The following is a 15,201-nucleotide window of genomic DNA, read 5'->3' as shown; positions in this document are numbered from 1 at the left end:
CACAGAGAGTGAAAGGGACAGAGACAGAGAATGGGAGGAAAAGAGGGAGAGAAAGAGAGAGAGAAAGAAAAAGAAATACAAGTACAGTGTCTTTGTGAGGGGCACCTGGCTTTGGCAACATCAAGTTGACATATTTCAACCTGCAGCTTGTTTTTCTCTTGCGCTCCTCTGAGTGGGCCAGATTCAATCCCTTAGCGGGCCTGATCTGGCCCGCGGGCCGCATGTTTGACACCTGTGTTCTAGCGAATAATTTATACACAACACCAATTATATTAAAAAAGGCGAATGTGTCAAACAATTGTATGCCCCCATGATGGATGATATATAAAAAGAATAACAATAATGAGTGTCAAAATCTGTAACATACCAGAAACCAAAGACGATTCCCAGTAGAAGAGTCATGTTCATATGGATAGCAAATTGCTATCTATATCATAAACACCTACGACATTATAAAACGATGTAACTGTCTAATATAATACTTATATATCTCCCCGTGCAATAAATATTAGAATATAAAGTTAAAAAAACGGAAAAATAAAGACAGATTCCCTCCTCAAGATGGCGACAAACAAGTCCCCAACAAGCCACATTCCTCTCGCGAGACCATCTTCATTTCCGGTGTCACTGACCAATCAGCTTCCGCCTGGATTTTTCGTGACGACCAATCGCCTTGAGGGCCGTTCTTCTCGCCAACATGTCACCCATGAAGCTGTGTGTTCCTGGTGAGTTTCCAACATTTTGTGTTTTTATTCCATATTAAACTATATAAAAAGTCGTTTTCGATTCCACGCAGAGTTTTGTTATTCAATTTGTAAAAAACGGAAATGACGCGCGAAGTGTGAGGCAGGAAAAAGTGTTTGTTATTGTTGGTGATTTACGTTCCGAACATACACGTGTTACGTAATTTTACGGGAAAACAGCGCATCATTTCATCGTGTTTCGGGTGTAAATTGTCGACTATTATTTTCTTTGGAAGGGTTGTTTAGGTGTCGCATTCCTTTCCCACATTCCGAAGTCCCCACCCAGCAGAAAAAAACTACTGTGGTGCCTCAACTTTCGAAGTTGTTTTGGTCGAGGTTTGAATTCATTTTAGCCATAAGAAATAATGGTAAACTCATTAATCCGTTCCGGTCCACGCGAAAAGTCCTTCCTACAATGTTTCACAACGTTTATATCAATAAAAATGAGGACAATTTAGTCATTATCCTGTAGATGTACACAATAGTGATATAATTTAAAATGATACATTAATACAAACATGCTTTTGTACATTTCACATACCTTTGGAGTAATTTGTGATGGGATTATTGTTTCCGCCTCGGCATTTTTCTTCCAAACACAACCGTTCTCATTGCAGTTCAAGATAAACACAAATTTTTCAGCTTTTATGTACCGATAACTCAATCATGTATTTATCGACAATCTCACCGTTTTTCCACTTTTTAGTCGCACGATGCAGGTCAGCCATGGTGAGGTCCGTGCGCTTGTCCCTCATGTCGTGGTCCTGTCTCTAACACACTATCATGTTCCAGAATAATTAAAAAACAACTTCCTGTTTAGTTTTAAGTACTTTCTCGAGTTGTCACTCTAGCCTTGCATGTGTGTCTTCTTGACCTGTTTACGGCCATACCACTTTTTGGAGAAGAACGTATATGGGCGTCGCCCCAAAACACACGCAGGCAATATGTCAGAAAGGGAGAAAAACATTTATTTCGTTACAATACTTTTCTCATTCGTCTCTCTGAGACATCAGCTTTCATCCCCTCCGTTCAGAAATTTCACTTCAGAAATATCCCGTGTTGTTTTTCCCGGAGTGGTGCGATCTCTTTTCGATTCTACAAAATTACGTGATTTTCCCGAAGATGGTTGGAGAAGACGTTTTGACCCAGCCAACTTTCCCAAATCAAAACTTGGCTTTCTCGGCAACTTTGGGATTTCCTGTGTAAACAAGCGTGTCTTTTCCTCTTCAATTCAGTTGTTTTTTACACCCGCGTTTATTCTACAACACCAGCCTGGGAAGCTAAGCTTGGTGAGCCCTGATTGTACAGGGCACCAGGTGCTGTAAGCGGGTCATTTGCACGCTCTGCTGCGACAGCACTGACTGCACCCCTGTTATAGTCGGTGAGAATAAATTATAAGGGGACCAAAAATATCTTATTTTTTCAGACACCAACAAAATAGAGTAGCTCGATACATCTGTTATGGATACCACTCATAAACTTTATAAAGCACTTACCTGTGAAAAAACACTAAATAATGAACGTTGATCTCAATGATTTGACTTTGAGGCTTTTATTAGCGTAAAAGCTCAACTTTCCCTTATATTTAGCCTTGGAAACCCAGTCTAATCTGATAAAGTACACCTATCGATTTGTAGTTGCATGTTCTTCCATTTTTGTTTGTAATACCATCTGGCGGCCACTTAAAGTCACTGGACCATCAGAAGCCTCTATTCTAGACGTGTCAATGAAGACCTCCCAAAGCGCTTTACAATGTGCTTCACACTTACCCATTCACATACACACACTCACACACCAATAGGGAGTCAGCCATGCAAGGCGCCTACCTGCTTATTGGGACTTGTTAGGGATTCAGTGTCTTGCCCAAGGACACTTTGACATTGTTAGGAAACAAATGTTCGAATTAGTTGTCTGACTCCATTAACCAAACTTCATTCTCCTAACAATGCATGCTCGTTTCTTTTCGGGAAAATATGGACAAGACTAGCCGGCATTTTCTCACGGGGGCAGATTTATTTTCTTGAAGTATTTAACTAAGTGAATTCTTTCGAATTAGTGTCGCTCTTCGTCGAGCCTCTCTCTCGATTGTCCCTCGATCTTCTGAAGTTCTTCTGCCCACGTCTTTTCAAAGCCCCCACCCCCCATGCGGGGTGCTGACTCCTCCCCTGGGCGTGCCGACTCCTCCCTTGGGGCGGGTCAGGTGCCAGCTTCACCACCTCCTCGCCAAAAGGCGTCACCACGTCTAAGGAAAACTCATATCCTTATGCGTCTGGCCTTCTCCCGTCAGCACTCACAGGAATTCTGTTATCAAAATACGTCTGATACATTCCAGACAGCCTAATGTACCTTGAAGAAAAAAAGTCAGTAAATCTCTCTACTGCATCAAACTGAATACGTGTACCTACTTTGCAGTTAATTTTATAATATCCGTTATAGTCAAATGTACAAAATCTTTCAACACATAACATGTAGGAGCTGGGAATCAAACCTGCGACCTCTTGATCCCAAGGCGAGCACTCCGCCTCCTGAGCTCACATCAACTTATCGTCAATACATTTCAGGCGATAAACTTTGCAGCGCAGAGGACTGCGCACCCGGAAAAGGCGTTTACCTGCGGCACGGCTACATTTATTCCTCGCTGGTGGGCTACGTGCTAAGGAAAAACGAAGGAGAGGAGGTGAGAAAATGGCCGACGGCATGCAGAGAATGTCACAGTCGAACGCCACAAATGCTTCTTCCCTCAGTTACCAGTCATCTCGGTTGTGAGAGAAACAGAAACGCAGCTGCTTCCAGATGTTGGCGCTATCGTCACGTGTAAGGTATACGAACTGTGTTATCTGTTTAGAACAGGGGTCAGCAACCTTTTTGGTGTGGCGTGCCACTTTCAAATTTCCTTGTAAATCTCAATGAGCCGCACCAAGATTCATGACTCGCACAACATTTTTTTGAATATCCAACAGAGCTGTCATTTTACACCAGTCTGAATATACAATATGGATAGACATTCAAATCGTATGACTGTCCATTTTATCTTCCATTATTCTTGTTCATCAATCAAGTAAAAAATGAATGTGAATAACAAGTGGAAAGGCCTGTAGCCATCCATGACTTCAGCTTTTTTTTCCCACAAGAATTAACCAGAATCAACCATTCTTCATTAACAATGAACTACATAAAAAAGTGCTATGGACAGCTAGCATACCATTCATCAATGATATCTTGTTGCTTAAAATATAAAAACTTGAAATAACAGCAGCAAAGCAGAAGGCACGCTCCTTAAAAATATTCGCCATAAGTAAATGGTTTTCCGTGCCATGCTATGCAGTGAGCAATGTGATAACTTGCTTCAGCGGTGGTGTTTTTTTTTAGCAGTGATAAAGGTCTTCAGGGTCTGTGTTTGTTTGCCGTTTTAATGTCTCCCACCTTTCCAGACTCGTCCTTGAATTCATGTTCCGTATCATAATCAGGGTTGGGTAGATTTACTTTAAGTTGATTACTTTCAATGACTTTTGGATGACTCCAATACCAAATATGCTAATAAAAGACAAAAGAAATTAAATATGAATAAAATGATGACTCAACATGTGGTAAGCTTTCTCTCCTGGCTTTGATCTCCGGCAAAACTAACATCAAATGCGACGGAAACAAAATGAAAATCAATCCAAACAGCTTGCCAACATCATTTTTGCCGTTCCATGTGTTCCGTTACACCCCAAGCCTGCACAACATCTAGTCATTTGATTCATATTTAGTTTATATTGTCTTTTATTAGCATATTTGGTATTGGAGTCATCCAAAAGTAATTGAAAGTAATCAAGTTAAAGTAACCCTACCCAACCCTGATCATAATGACGTTTAACACTTGCTGTGTGAGGTACAACACTCTTGGGGCATAATGCACAAAACAGCACGGTCATTTTTCCCATTCGTCTGTTCACGCTGGCTGGAAAGAATGAGGTGTATTTCGCTATCATGATTCGTTCATTTATCGCACTGACACACAAAGCAGAGGAGGAGGGGCGCTGACTTAAAGCCTCTAAATAACACGGTGCGCAATTGAAAATGTTTAAATTTCAGGTAAAAATTCGCATTTTTGAAATATAATCATATTATTTTGCCGTGTGCTCGCGTGCCACTAGGTTGCCGCCCCCTGGTTTATAGTGAACAATATTCAAACAACGAATCGTGTATTTTCAAACTGATGCTGTCACTGATTTTCCGGCTCCAGGTCACTAGCATCAATCCCAGATTTGCCAAGGTTCACATACTTTACGTCGGCTCCACCCCGCTAAAAGACCGGTTCAGGGGGACTATCAGGTACGTGGATATGGTCTTTATAATCATTTTGTCCTATGGCAATCACAGTATAGTTTAAAACTTCTCTTATTGTGGAGAAAAAACAGTTCATCTCGCATGAATGAATGAATAAAAACTTGATTTCGAAAATTGGAAAATAAAAACAGGACAAAATAACTCAACAACAAAAGTACCGTATTTTCCGCACTATAGGGAGCACCGGGTTATAGGGCGCACCCCCAAAAAATAGTTTTTGATCCTATATTTTCCATACATAAGGCGCACCGGATTATAAGGCGCTACAATGGGAACGTCGACAAAACAGTCAGATGGTTCAGTCCAACTTATTACCCCCTTAACATTCCCAAAGCTTGCAAAGAAGCAAATACGTGTCGTAGACACGTGCGGATGCGGTGTCCGCATGATGTCACTCAAATGCGTCGTTTCAAATATCATTTGGAAGGTTAAAGTCTTGGAATTCAAGAAATGCCAACCATTCCTTACTTTCTATTTTCTTTTTCGCTCACAACTTTACTGTGCATATGACAATAGACACTTGGAATTGAGTTGAATTCACTCAACTCATCACAGCAACATCAAGATCGTTCTAAAACAAGATACCAGGAAAATATAAAGCCGCATAGCTCACCTAAGTTCTCACGTTCAATAATGATACGCAACCATGGTCTTCTTACAACCGTGAGTGTAGTAAATCCAGGAGAGTAAATTATTTGCAAATACAGACTAATAAAACATGTTTCTTTATGGTGTACTTTAGCAAGCTTGCTATTCAGTCATCTTTTTCGGCCAATTGCAGGGTTTGTTTTGGCCCTCTAGCCAATCCGAGGCTCCGAATAACTTCAGCCAATAGCGATCGATTTAACGGATGATTGACACATCTTTTTGGCCAATTGCAAGGTTTGTTTCGGCCCTCTAGCCTATCAGAGGCTCCAAATAACTTTAGCCAATAGCGATCGATTCAAATGATGATTGACACATTGGTTAGCCAATGAAACGCCGGTATATAAATCCCAGCATACACCTCGTACTACTCCACGTTCGGGGGGAAATCGAGTCGGCGGCTGTTGCGTAAGTTGCGAGACCTTGCGATTTAATATTGAGCCATATATAAGGCGCACTGTATTATAAGGCGCATGGTCAGCTTTTAGGTGCGCCTTATAATGCGGAAATTACGGTAATGTTCGAAAAGGGGTAGTATGAAGCAGACACTTGTTTTCCCTACCCCTTCATCTTCCCTATTATCTTTTACAGATAGCTCCTCTTTTGTGTCTAAATATAACAAAATCTCAAGGATATACATATTACATAGGTCAGATATCAATAATTATAATAACAATAGTCACATATATAATATACTAATCATCGTAGTACCGATCTAGTAACGTTAAAAATCCTACTAGTCACGAAATATCATTGTGACCCCAATGATAATCACAACAATAGCAATAATAACAGTTATGATATAATAATAGTAACAATAACAACAAGGTTAACTATAGTTTGTAAATGCAGTATTTCCTATCTCTCGTATCACTCATACCCTTTTTTCTTCATTTCTCTATTCCGCCAGCAGGGTTAGGTAGGGTTACTTTCCCTTGATTACTTTCAATGACTTTTGGATGACTCTAATACCAAATATGCTAATAAAAGACAAAAGAAACGAAATAGGAATCAAATGATGACTCACAACACGTGGTAAGCTTTCTCTCCTGGCTTTGATCTCCGGCAAAAGGAACATAAAATGCGACAGAAACAAAATGAAAAGAAATCCAAACAGCTTGCCAACATCATGTATTCCGTTACTCCCCAAGCCTGCACAAAATGGAGTCATTTTATTCCTATTTAGTTTCTTTTGTCTTTTATGAGCATATTTGGTATTGGAGTCATCCAAAATGCATTGAAAGTAATCCAGTTAAAGTAACCCTACTCAACCCTGTGCGCCAGTCATGTTTTTTTCTATTTAAATTTCAACAAGTGAATAGTTGGACATTGTTTGATCTCGTCTTGTAAATTGTTCCAAAGTTTGACTCCACACACAGACACACACATACTTTTCCTGGTGGTTCTCACCTTTGGGATTTTGAATTTACGACAGCCCCTCAAATTATAATTTCCCTCTTTCCGAGTGAATAATTTTTGTATGTTTTCTGGCACTATGTTTTTGTTGACCTTAAATAGCAGTTGTGCAGTGAAAACTTTGACTAAATCATCTAATTTTGATCATTTGGACTGCAGGAATAAAATATGAATATGATCTTGATATCCTACCCTGTGTATGGTTCTAATTGCACGTTTTGGAGGATAAAAAAGGGCTGGAGTCAACTTTTGTGATTATTGCCCCAGACTCCTGCACAATATGTTAAATATGGCAGAACTAGAGAACAATATCATCAATTCAATGCATTATAGTTTAAAATGAATTTGGCTTTATTAATTATTAAAATGCTTTAAGATACCTTAGTTTGTATGAGTCTGATTGTGTGTTTTCCAGCATCATTTATTGTCTATTATGACCCCTAAAAACTGCTTGTACATATCTGGAACGGATGTGTTATATAACTGTCCTAAAAACGTGTGTTAACTGAAAGCTTTGGACAGTCAGATTGTTCAGATTTGGTGTTGTTGACGAGTCAAGTGATATATATTTGTGACGCCCGTTATCATAAAAAGTCTCAAAAACAACAAAAAAACACTAGTAAAATATAGCAACAGCTATATGAAATATTTTTGTGGGAACGGGCATACTGTCAGCAAAATGTGGAAAAAGTAAATATGTAACTTGGTTTGAATCAGGGGTGTCAGTCATTTTAAGTCGGGGGCCACACGATAGAACAAACATTCTGTCGGGGGCCGGACTAGTAGATTCAAGAGAAAGAAAAAGAGAGATAAAGAAATAAGAAAAAGGGGGAGGGAAGAGGAGAGAGGGAGGGACGAAGAAAGAAAAAGAGAGAGAGGGAGAGAGCGTGAGAAACAAGAGATAAAAAGAGAAGTAATGAGAGAAGGGGAGAGGAAGGAAGAAATCCAAAGAGAAATAGAAAGACAGAAGGAGAGAAAAGAGGAAAGAAAGCGTGAAGGGTAGGAAGAGAGAAAGAGAAAAGAGAGAAAAGGAAGTTAGAGCAAAAGAAGTTAAAAAGACAGAGAGAAAGAGACAAAGAGCAACAAAGGAAGAGGAAAAGAGTGACACAGAAAGTGAAAGAGACAGAGAGTGGGAGAAAAGGGGTGGAAAAGAGAGAGAGAGAGAGAGAGAGAGAGAGAGAGAGAAAAATCAATACAAGTACAGTGTCTTTGTTGGAGGCAACATCAAGTTGACATATTTCAACCTGCAGCTTGTTTTTCTCTTGCGCTCCTCTGAGTGTTCTCTCGCGGGCCGTATTCAATCCCTTAGCGGGCCTGATCTGGCCCCCGGGCCGCCCGTTTGAGAACTGTGGTTTAAATCGAATCCAAATAAACAAAAAAATAAATGTCATTTAAAAGTTCAAATAATAAATGTAAATTCAAGTGCTTTAATAAACAGTAGCACGTTTATAGCCCCAAAATGTATCGTAATAGGCTCTGCAAGCATAATAATAACATAAATAATAATATTAATAAAGTAATATAAGCCTAAATCCACTGTGTAATCACAATATCCTCAGGGATGTAGATGACACAAGAAAAGGCATCCGATATTATTTCACTAGCACACAATTTTTAGGGTACCAGAGACAAATTTTAGGGAAAACAAAGTAGCCCTGAAAGATATAAATACTGTAAATTCCGGACTATAGAGCGCACCTGTTTATAAGCCGCACCCACCACATTTTAAAAGGAAAACCGATTTTGTACATACACAAGCCGCACCTGTAGATAAGCCGCATGAGCCCACATTTAGACATGTAACACAAACACAAAATTAACCCAAACCCGACTTCGAGTCCCGCGATTGAAAAGAAATGTCCTTCATTAAAGTCCACAGTCCAAAAATCACAGCCAGTAAAATGATACTGGTACTTAAGGTTTGATGCAGACCTGCAGAGTCCGGGTCCCGTTGAAAGTCATCCAAGGAAAAAAGTGTATATTTCCAAAGGGTGGGAAAAATATATCAGATGAACACATTTACTCACACAACTCCTTTTTTTTTTAACCAACTTTTTACTCCCTCTTCTTTCCTCGTCTGTCCCTCACCTTTAGCGGTCCCCACTTAAACTCGGCACCCCGCGTTTGTTCCGCCCCTCCTTTTTCGTTCACCCGTGCGAAACATATCAGAATAAGTGTCTAAAATAAATACAAATAAATACATTACAAAAATACACACAAACGGTTCATTTTGTTTCGAATTTTGGTTGTGGAAATGTTACGCAATGAGTGTTTATTTACGAGTTCTGAATAAATACCTGTACCTTATTAAACTGGCGTTCTGACCCCCCCTCAGGAAAGAAGACGTACGGGCGACAGAGAAAGACAAGGTCGGTTTCAAGGTCGGAGAGTTTCTGTGGGATGACAACGTCACTAAAAGGGTTTTTGTCGCTTAGGTGGAGATCTACAAAAGTTTTCGGCCCGGCGATATCGTCCTGACCAAAGTGGTATCCTTTGTCCCGTCTGACGAGTTGAAGTTTTATTATTTAACTTGTACACGAGACCCCCGGGTTACAGCAAGGCGGTTTCGGACCCGTTTTACAGCTTTTCCTCCACTATACCACATCAACAAATCGTTTCTAAAATAAGAACTTAGCAGTTTTCATGCATTATAGGCCTTTTAGATGCCTGTTTCCTATTGGTTGACCTCATAAGATTCTGCTCTGCTATTGGTTTGCATCATGAAAATGCAGATATGCTATTGGCTGAATGACCTCCCACAATGCTCTCTGTATCTTGAGCAACAAACTTGCAATCGATCAGCTATGGGTCCCAAGACTTGTTGCTTGATAACCATGGACATAAAGCATGAGATGAAGAAATATGAAAAATGCAAGCGCATCTTTACTCTTGCGAAGGAATGTGCCCATATCCAATCGACAATCTGAACACTTAAGAATAAAGGAGGGGAAGAAAGAACATTTTATGGCATCAAAATGTTTAGAAATCATTATTAAATTATATCCTTTATCTCCCCCTCCTTTGCATCCACCCACAAACACCATTGTACCACCCGAAGTTACTTCACACCAAGCGGAAATTAAATGTAATTTTTCCTACACCTGTTATTTTCTTATATATTTTACATGAACATTTTATGGCATCAAAATTCTTGCAGGGAAATGTTCAAAAAACATTTAAATCCTTTATCTCCCCTTCCTCTGCATCCACCCACAAACACCATTGTACCACCCGAAGTCACTTCACACCAAACGGAAATTAAATGTAATTTTTCCTACACCTGTTATTTTCTGATATATTTTACATGAACATTTTATGGCATCAAAGTCCTTGCAAGGAAATGTTTAGAAATCATTATTAATTTAAATCTTTTATCCCCGCCCCCTGCATCCACCCACAAACACCATTGTACCACCCGAAGTTACTTCACACCAAACGAAAATTAAATGTAATTTTTCCTACACATGTATTTTCGTATATCTTTTACATGAATATTGCATGAACATTTTATGGCCTCAAAATCCTTGCAAGGAAATGTTGAGAAATCATTATTAATCTAAATCCTTTATCTCTGCCTCCTCTGCATCCACCCACAAACACCATTGTACCACCCCAAGTCACTTTACAACGGAAATGAAATGTAATTTTTCTTACATCTTACATGAATTTTGCATATAACTTGTACTTACTATATACTATTTGGTTGTTTTTACCTCGAGGACCAGGGGTTTGGAACACATGGATTTTAATCTCACTCCACATATTAATTTCCCTTTACTATCCCCACCTCCGAACTGATTCATGGTATATTCCAGGTATCTACTGTACTAGACACTGCATCAGAATCAATATAAACCTTGACCTGGGCTGTGCCAGATTTCTTTAGGGGACGTGCAGTCAAACTACTTGCTGACGACAGCTGAAAACGAACTCGGGGTGGTGATCGCCCACAGCGAAACAGGTAAACCCCGAGACAAGTCGTGTTTATTGAAATAGCACTTAATCACAGAAAGTCTCAAAGGGCTACCAGAGAGGTACCAGGAAGAGCTCTCAAACCTGTGGATTTCTTCTTGGCTCTTGGAATCACTAATACAATGTGAAAGCATCAGGTTTCTTATATAAAATGTGTAGCAAGTTGCTGGTTAATACTATAATATTCATTATGTTATTATTAAGGTAAACCTTTAAAGGATGGACTTTGTATCAGACATTCACAAAACATGTCTGCTGACCATAGATTATGTTTAGCTCCAGTGTTGGAACTAATTATTATTTTAGTAATTGATAAATAGGTCTATTTTTTTTTTTTTGTGATTAATCTCATTTTTTAACGGGCAGCACGGCGGCGCAGTGGTTAGCGCGTGTGCGGCACAGTTCTGAGGTCATGAGATCGAACCATCTGTGTGGAGTTTGCATGTTCTCCCCGTGCTTGCGTGGGTTTTTTCCTATATTCCAAAAACATGTCAGGTTAATTGGCCGGTCTAAATTCAGGGATGTGATTGAGGTGAGGAGAAAAAGTCTGAAACCTACCCGGGGGTTCGGGGGCCCAGGGCAGAGCCTAGTGGTGGGGCACTGGGGGGCGATGCCCCCCCAAAGCTCCTGGGTTTTAAGCAATTTACTTGTCCAAAACCATGCTTGAATTAATAATTTAACATCTTTAGAAGATTTAAATAACAAAATAATTTGCCCACATACCTGATTTTTTTTTGTAAATACTGCAAGGTCAGTTCAAATGTAGTTCAGACCCTGCAGCTTGTGCAACGATGCGGCCAATTTATGCAATTTTTCTAACGGCCGCCAGGGTGCGCCCGAGCAATAAAGGAAAGAGTGAGACAGTCGGAGTTGTTTGCTACGCAAGTGAAAAAGTCGGAATTCCGACTATAGTCAGAAAAATCACATCCCTGTAAATTGTCCCTAGGTGTGAATTGAGTTCAGGGTCTCCCCTGCCCACTGCCCGAGGATGGCTGGGATGGGCTCCAGCACCCCCACGACCCTACTGAGGATAAGCGGTGCAGATAATGGATGGATTTTTTTAACACATTTTTAATTTCCCCCCCATTCAAATCTTGAAATTCGAGTGGGATCGAGAAAATTGTGCACAGAATATTCTGTAATATATAACCGTAAAAGTCCAAAAGTTATTCAAATAGTGAAATAAAGAAAAATGCATGCAGGTATGTAATATAATCTTATCCAAATGTCATATTACATTTGGACTCATACAATAAGAAAAACTAAGAAATAGCAATATATTTCATTGTCTGTGTGGCAAAATTTGTCTCATCTCATTAGCTGTACCGCTTATCCTTATTAGGGTCGCGGGGGGGGGGGGGGGGGGGCTGGAGCCCATCCCAGCCATCTCCAGGCAGTGGGCAGGGGACACCCTGAACTGGTTGCCAGCCAATCGCAGGGTTTGTATCTGCCCAAAAATCTTAACAATGAAAACCCAATTTTCAAAATGTAGTTGTTTGTTTATTTGGTTGAATATTTGAATATGATATACATTCCCAATATGCAAATAATCCTTCAACATGTCAGTATTATTACTGTATTTTATAATTCAGATTTCTTTCTCTGTACTGTATTTCTGCAGCACGTTCCCCTGAAAATTGTTTACTCTGTAGTGTCTGACCATTTGATGCCCAATAATGTTATATATTATGTTCAATATAAATGAGTTTGGAAAAATAGAATACTGTACATGTATAAAAACGGTCTCATGGCGCCCTCTGCTGGACCTCACGAATTCCCAAGCAAATGCAATTCACTAAATAACACTGATTTAACCAGGGTTGGGTAGGGTTACTTTAACTGGATTACTTTCAATGACTTTTGGATGACTCCAATACCAAATATGCTAATAAAAGACAAAAGAAACGAATTATGAATCAAATGATGACTCGCAACGCGTGGTAAGCTTTCTCTACTGGCTTTGATCTCTTTGATCTCCGGCAAAACGAACATCAAATGCGACAGAAACAAAATGAATATAAATCCAAACAGCTTGCCGACATCATTTTTGCCGTTCCATGAGTTCCGTTACTCCCCAAGCCTGCACAAAATGGAGTCATTTTATTCATATTTAGCCTCTTTTGTCTTTTATTAGCATATTTGGTATTGGAGTAGTCCGAAAGTAATCCAGCTAAAGTAACCCCGTGTAAATGTATAAAAACGGTCTCATGGCGCCCTCTGCTGGACCTCACGAATTCCCAAGGAAATGCAATGCACTTAATATCACTGATTTAACTCACTAATTTGCATGACACAAATACCGTATTTTCCGCACTATAAGGCGCACCTAAAAGCCTTTATTTTTTTTAAAAGCTGACCATGCGCCTTATAATACAGTGCGCCTTATATATGCCTCAATATTAAATTCGCAAGGTCTCGCAACTAACTTGCAGCCGCCGACTCGATTTTCCCCCGAACGCCAAGTAGTCCGCGGTGTATGCTGGGATTTATTTACCGGCGTTTCATTGGCTACCCAATGTGTCAATCATCATTTGAATCGATCACTATTGGCTAAAGTTATTCGGAGGTCAAGGGGCGGATCCTTTTCATCATTTACAGGCTCGCATAGGCTAAGGGGGCAAAACAAAGCCTGCAATTGGCCGAAAAAGATGTGTCAATCATCGGTTGAATCGATCACTATTGGCTAAAGTTATTCGGAGGTCAAGGGGAGGATCCTTTTTATCATTTACAGGCTGGCATTGGCTTAAACGGCGAAACAAAGCCTGCCATTGGCCGAAAAAGATGAATGCGTATAGCACGTGGCTGACGGCATACAGAAAGCATTTTTTTACTATTTTGTATTTGTAAATATTTTATTTTCCTGGATTTACTAAACTCACGGATATAAGAGGACCACGGCTGCACATTATTATGAACACAACGACTTCGGTGAGCTACTCTGGCTATATATATTATCCCTGTATCTTGTTTCAGACTGAACTCGATGTTTCTGTGATAAGCGGTGCAGATAATGGATGGAATGGAGTGTCTATTTTTAAATTCAACTCAATTCCAAGTGTTTATTGTCATATGCACAGTAAATTTGCGAGCGAAAAAGAAAATAGAAACTAAGGAATGGTTGGCATTTCTTGAATCCCAAGACTTTAACCTTCCGAATGATGGAACGATGCATTTGAGTGACATCGTACGGACACCGCATCCGCACGTGTCTACGACACGAATTTGCTTCTTTGCAAGCTTTGGGAATGTTAAGGGGGTAATCAGTTGGACTGAACCATCTGACTGTTTTGTCCACGTTCCCATTGTAGCGGCTTATAATCCTGTGCGTCTTGTGTATGTCAAAAATAGGACCAAAAACTATTTTTTCGGGGTGCGCCCTATAACCCGGTGCGCCTTATAGTGCGGAAAATACGGTAATCGATAATTCGCTATGAATAATCGATTTTAGCCGTTTGTTGTTCTCTAATCATAACAATCGCGATTTTATTCTGAAAACCAAGCAGGTGCCCAGATGGTTCCCGTCAGCTGGTGCGAGATGCAATGCCCGCTGACACACGCCAAAGAGTTCCGCAAAGTGGCCAGGGTCCAGCCCGAGTACCTGGAGGGGTGACCCACCCCCCGCATTACATTTCCTCCAGGAGGAACACACAGCTTCTCCCGTGCCCGACCTGGGTGACATGCTTTTTTTGTGTGGAAACGGAACGCATACGAAATGGAACGCACCCCGATCTGAACAGTTTGAAGTGGACTCTATGTAATAAACCATGACCAACTACAAAAACTGTCATTTTTCTTCTGAAGAGTGTTGGGAATGAAATATTCAAATTGTTCGGATGAGTTTTCTGACTCCATTAACCAAACACAACCTACATGCTATTTTCACACAGGGGCAGATTTAATTTCTTTAGCAATTTAACTAAGTGTACTCCATCAATAATGGCCGAATTAGTGTCGTTGGAGTCTCTGAAGCCCTCTCTCTCCAGTCCTCTAGCTTTTTCCTCTCAGCCCACGTCTTTCCGCAAGATGGTGTGCCGGCTCCTCCCATGGGCGTGCCAATGAAGCCCAATGTGAGCTCCTCACACCTCACCTGAAT

General features: G+C 40.3%; 1 protein-coding gene across 2 annotated transcripts; it reads left to right on the top strand.

Moving 5' to 3' along the window:
• Nucleotides 1-609: 609 nt before the first annotated feature.
• exosc1 (exosome component 1) lies at nt 610-14,889 on the top strand. Of its 2 annotated transcripts, none has more exons than XM_088341378.1 (8): nt 610-725; nt 3,305-3,420; nt 3,488-3,562; nt 4,972-5,060; nt 9,472-9,505; nt 9,572-9,622; nt 11,013-11,097; nt 14,612-14,889. In XM_088341378.1, the coding sequence occupies exons 1-8, from the start codon at nt 698-700 to the stop codon at nt 14,716-14,718; spliced, it is 585 nt and encodes a 194-aa protein (XP_088197504.1). In that variant the 5' UTR covers nt 610-697; the 3' UTR covers nt 14,719-14,889. The 2 variants fall into 2 exon arrangements, with proteins under 2 accessions (XP_088197504.1, XP_088197503.1); XM_088341377.1 differs by having other exon boundaries at nt 14,609-14,889.
• Nucleotides 14,890-15,201: the final 312 nt, after the last annotated feature.

This window comes from Urocampus carinirostris, chromosome 8 (genome assembly GCF_059441175.1).
Source record: "Urocampus carinirostris isolate Australia breed hairy pipefish chromosome 8, RoL_Ucar_1.0, whole genome shotgun sequence".
In the NCBI taxonomy this organism is placed as follows: Eukaryota; Metazoa; Chordata; class Actinopteri; order Syngnathiformes; family Syngnathidae; genus Urocampus; species Urocampus carinirostris.
Note: the sequence above shows the minus strand (reverse complement) of the source record. Positions and strands in the feature narration are given on the sequence as shown.

Bases quoted from the DNA above. Each gene is read 5' to 3' on its own strand.
- exosc1 (XM_088341377.1), top strand. From the start codon at position 698: ATGTCACCCATGAAGCTGTGTGTTCCTG. The intron at 3,421-3,487 runs GTGAGAAAATGG...TTCTTCCCTCAG, and splicing joins GGAAAAACGAAGGAGAGGAG to TTACCAGTCATCTCGGTTGT. The intron at 5,061-9,471 runs GTACGTGGATAT...ACCCCCCCTCAG, and splicing joins CGGTTCAGGGGGACTATCAG to GAAAGAAGACGTACGGGCGA.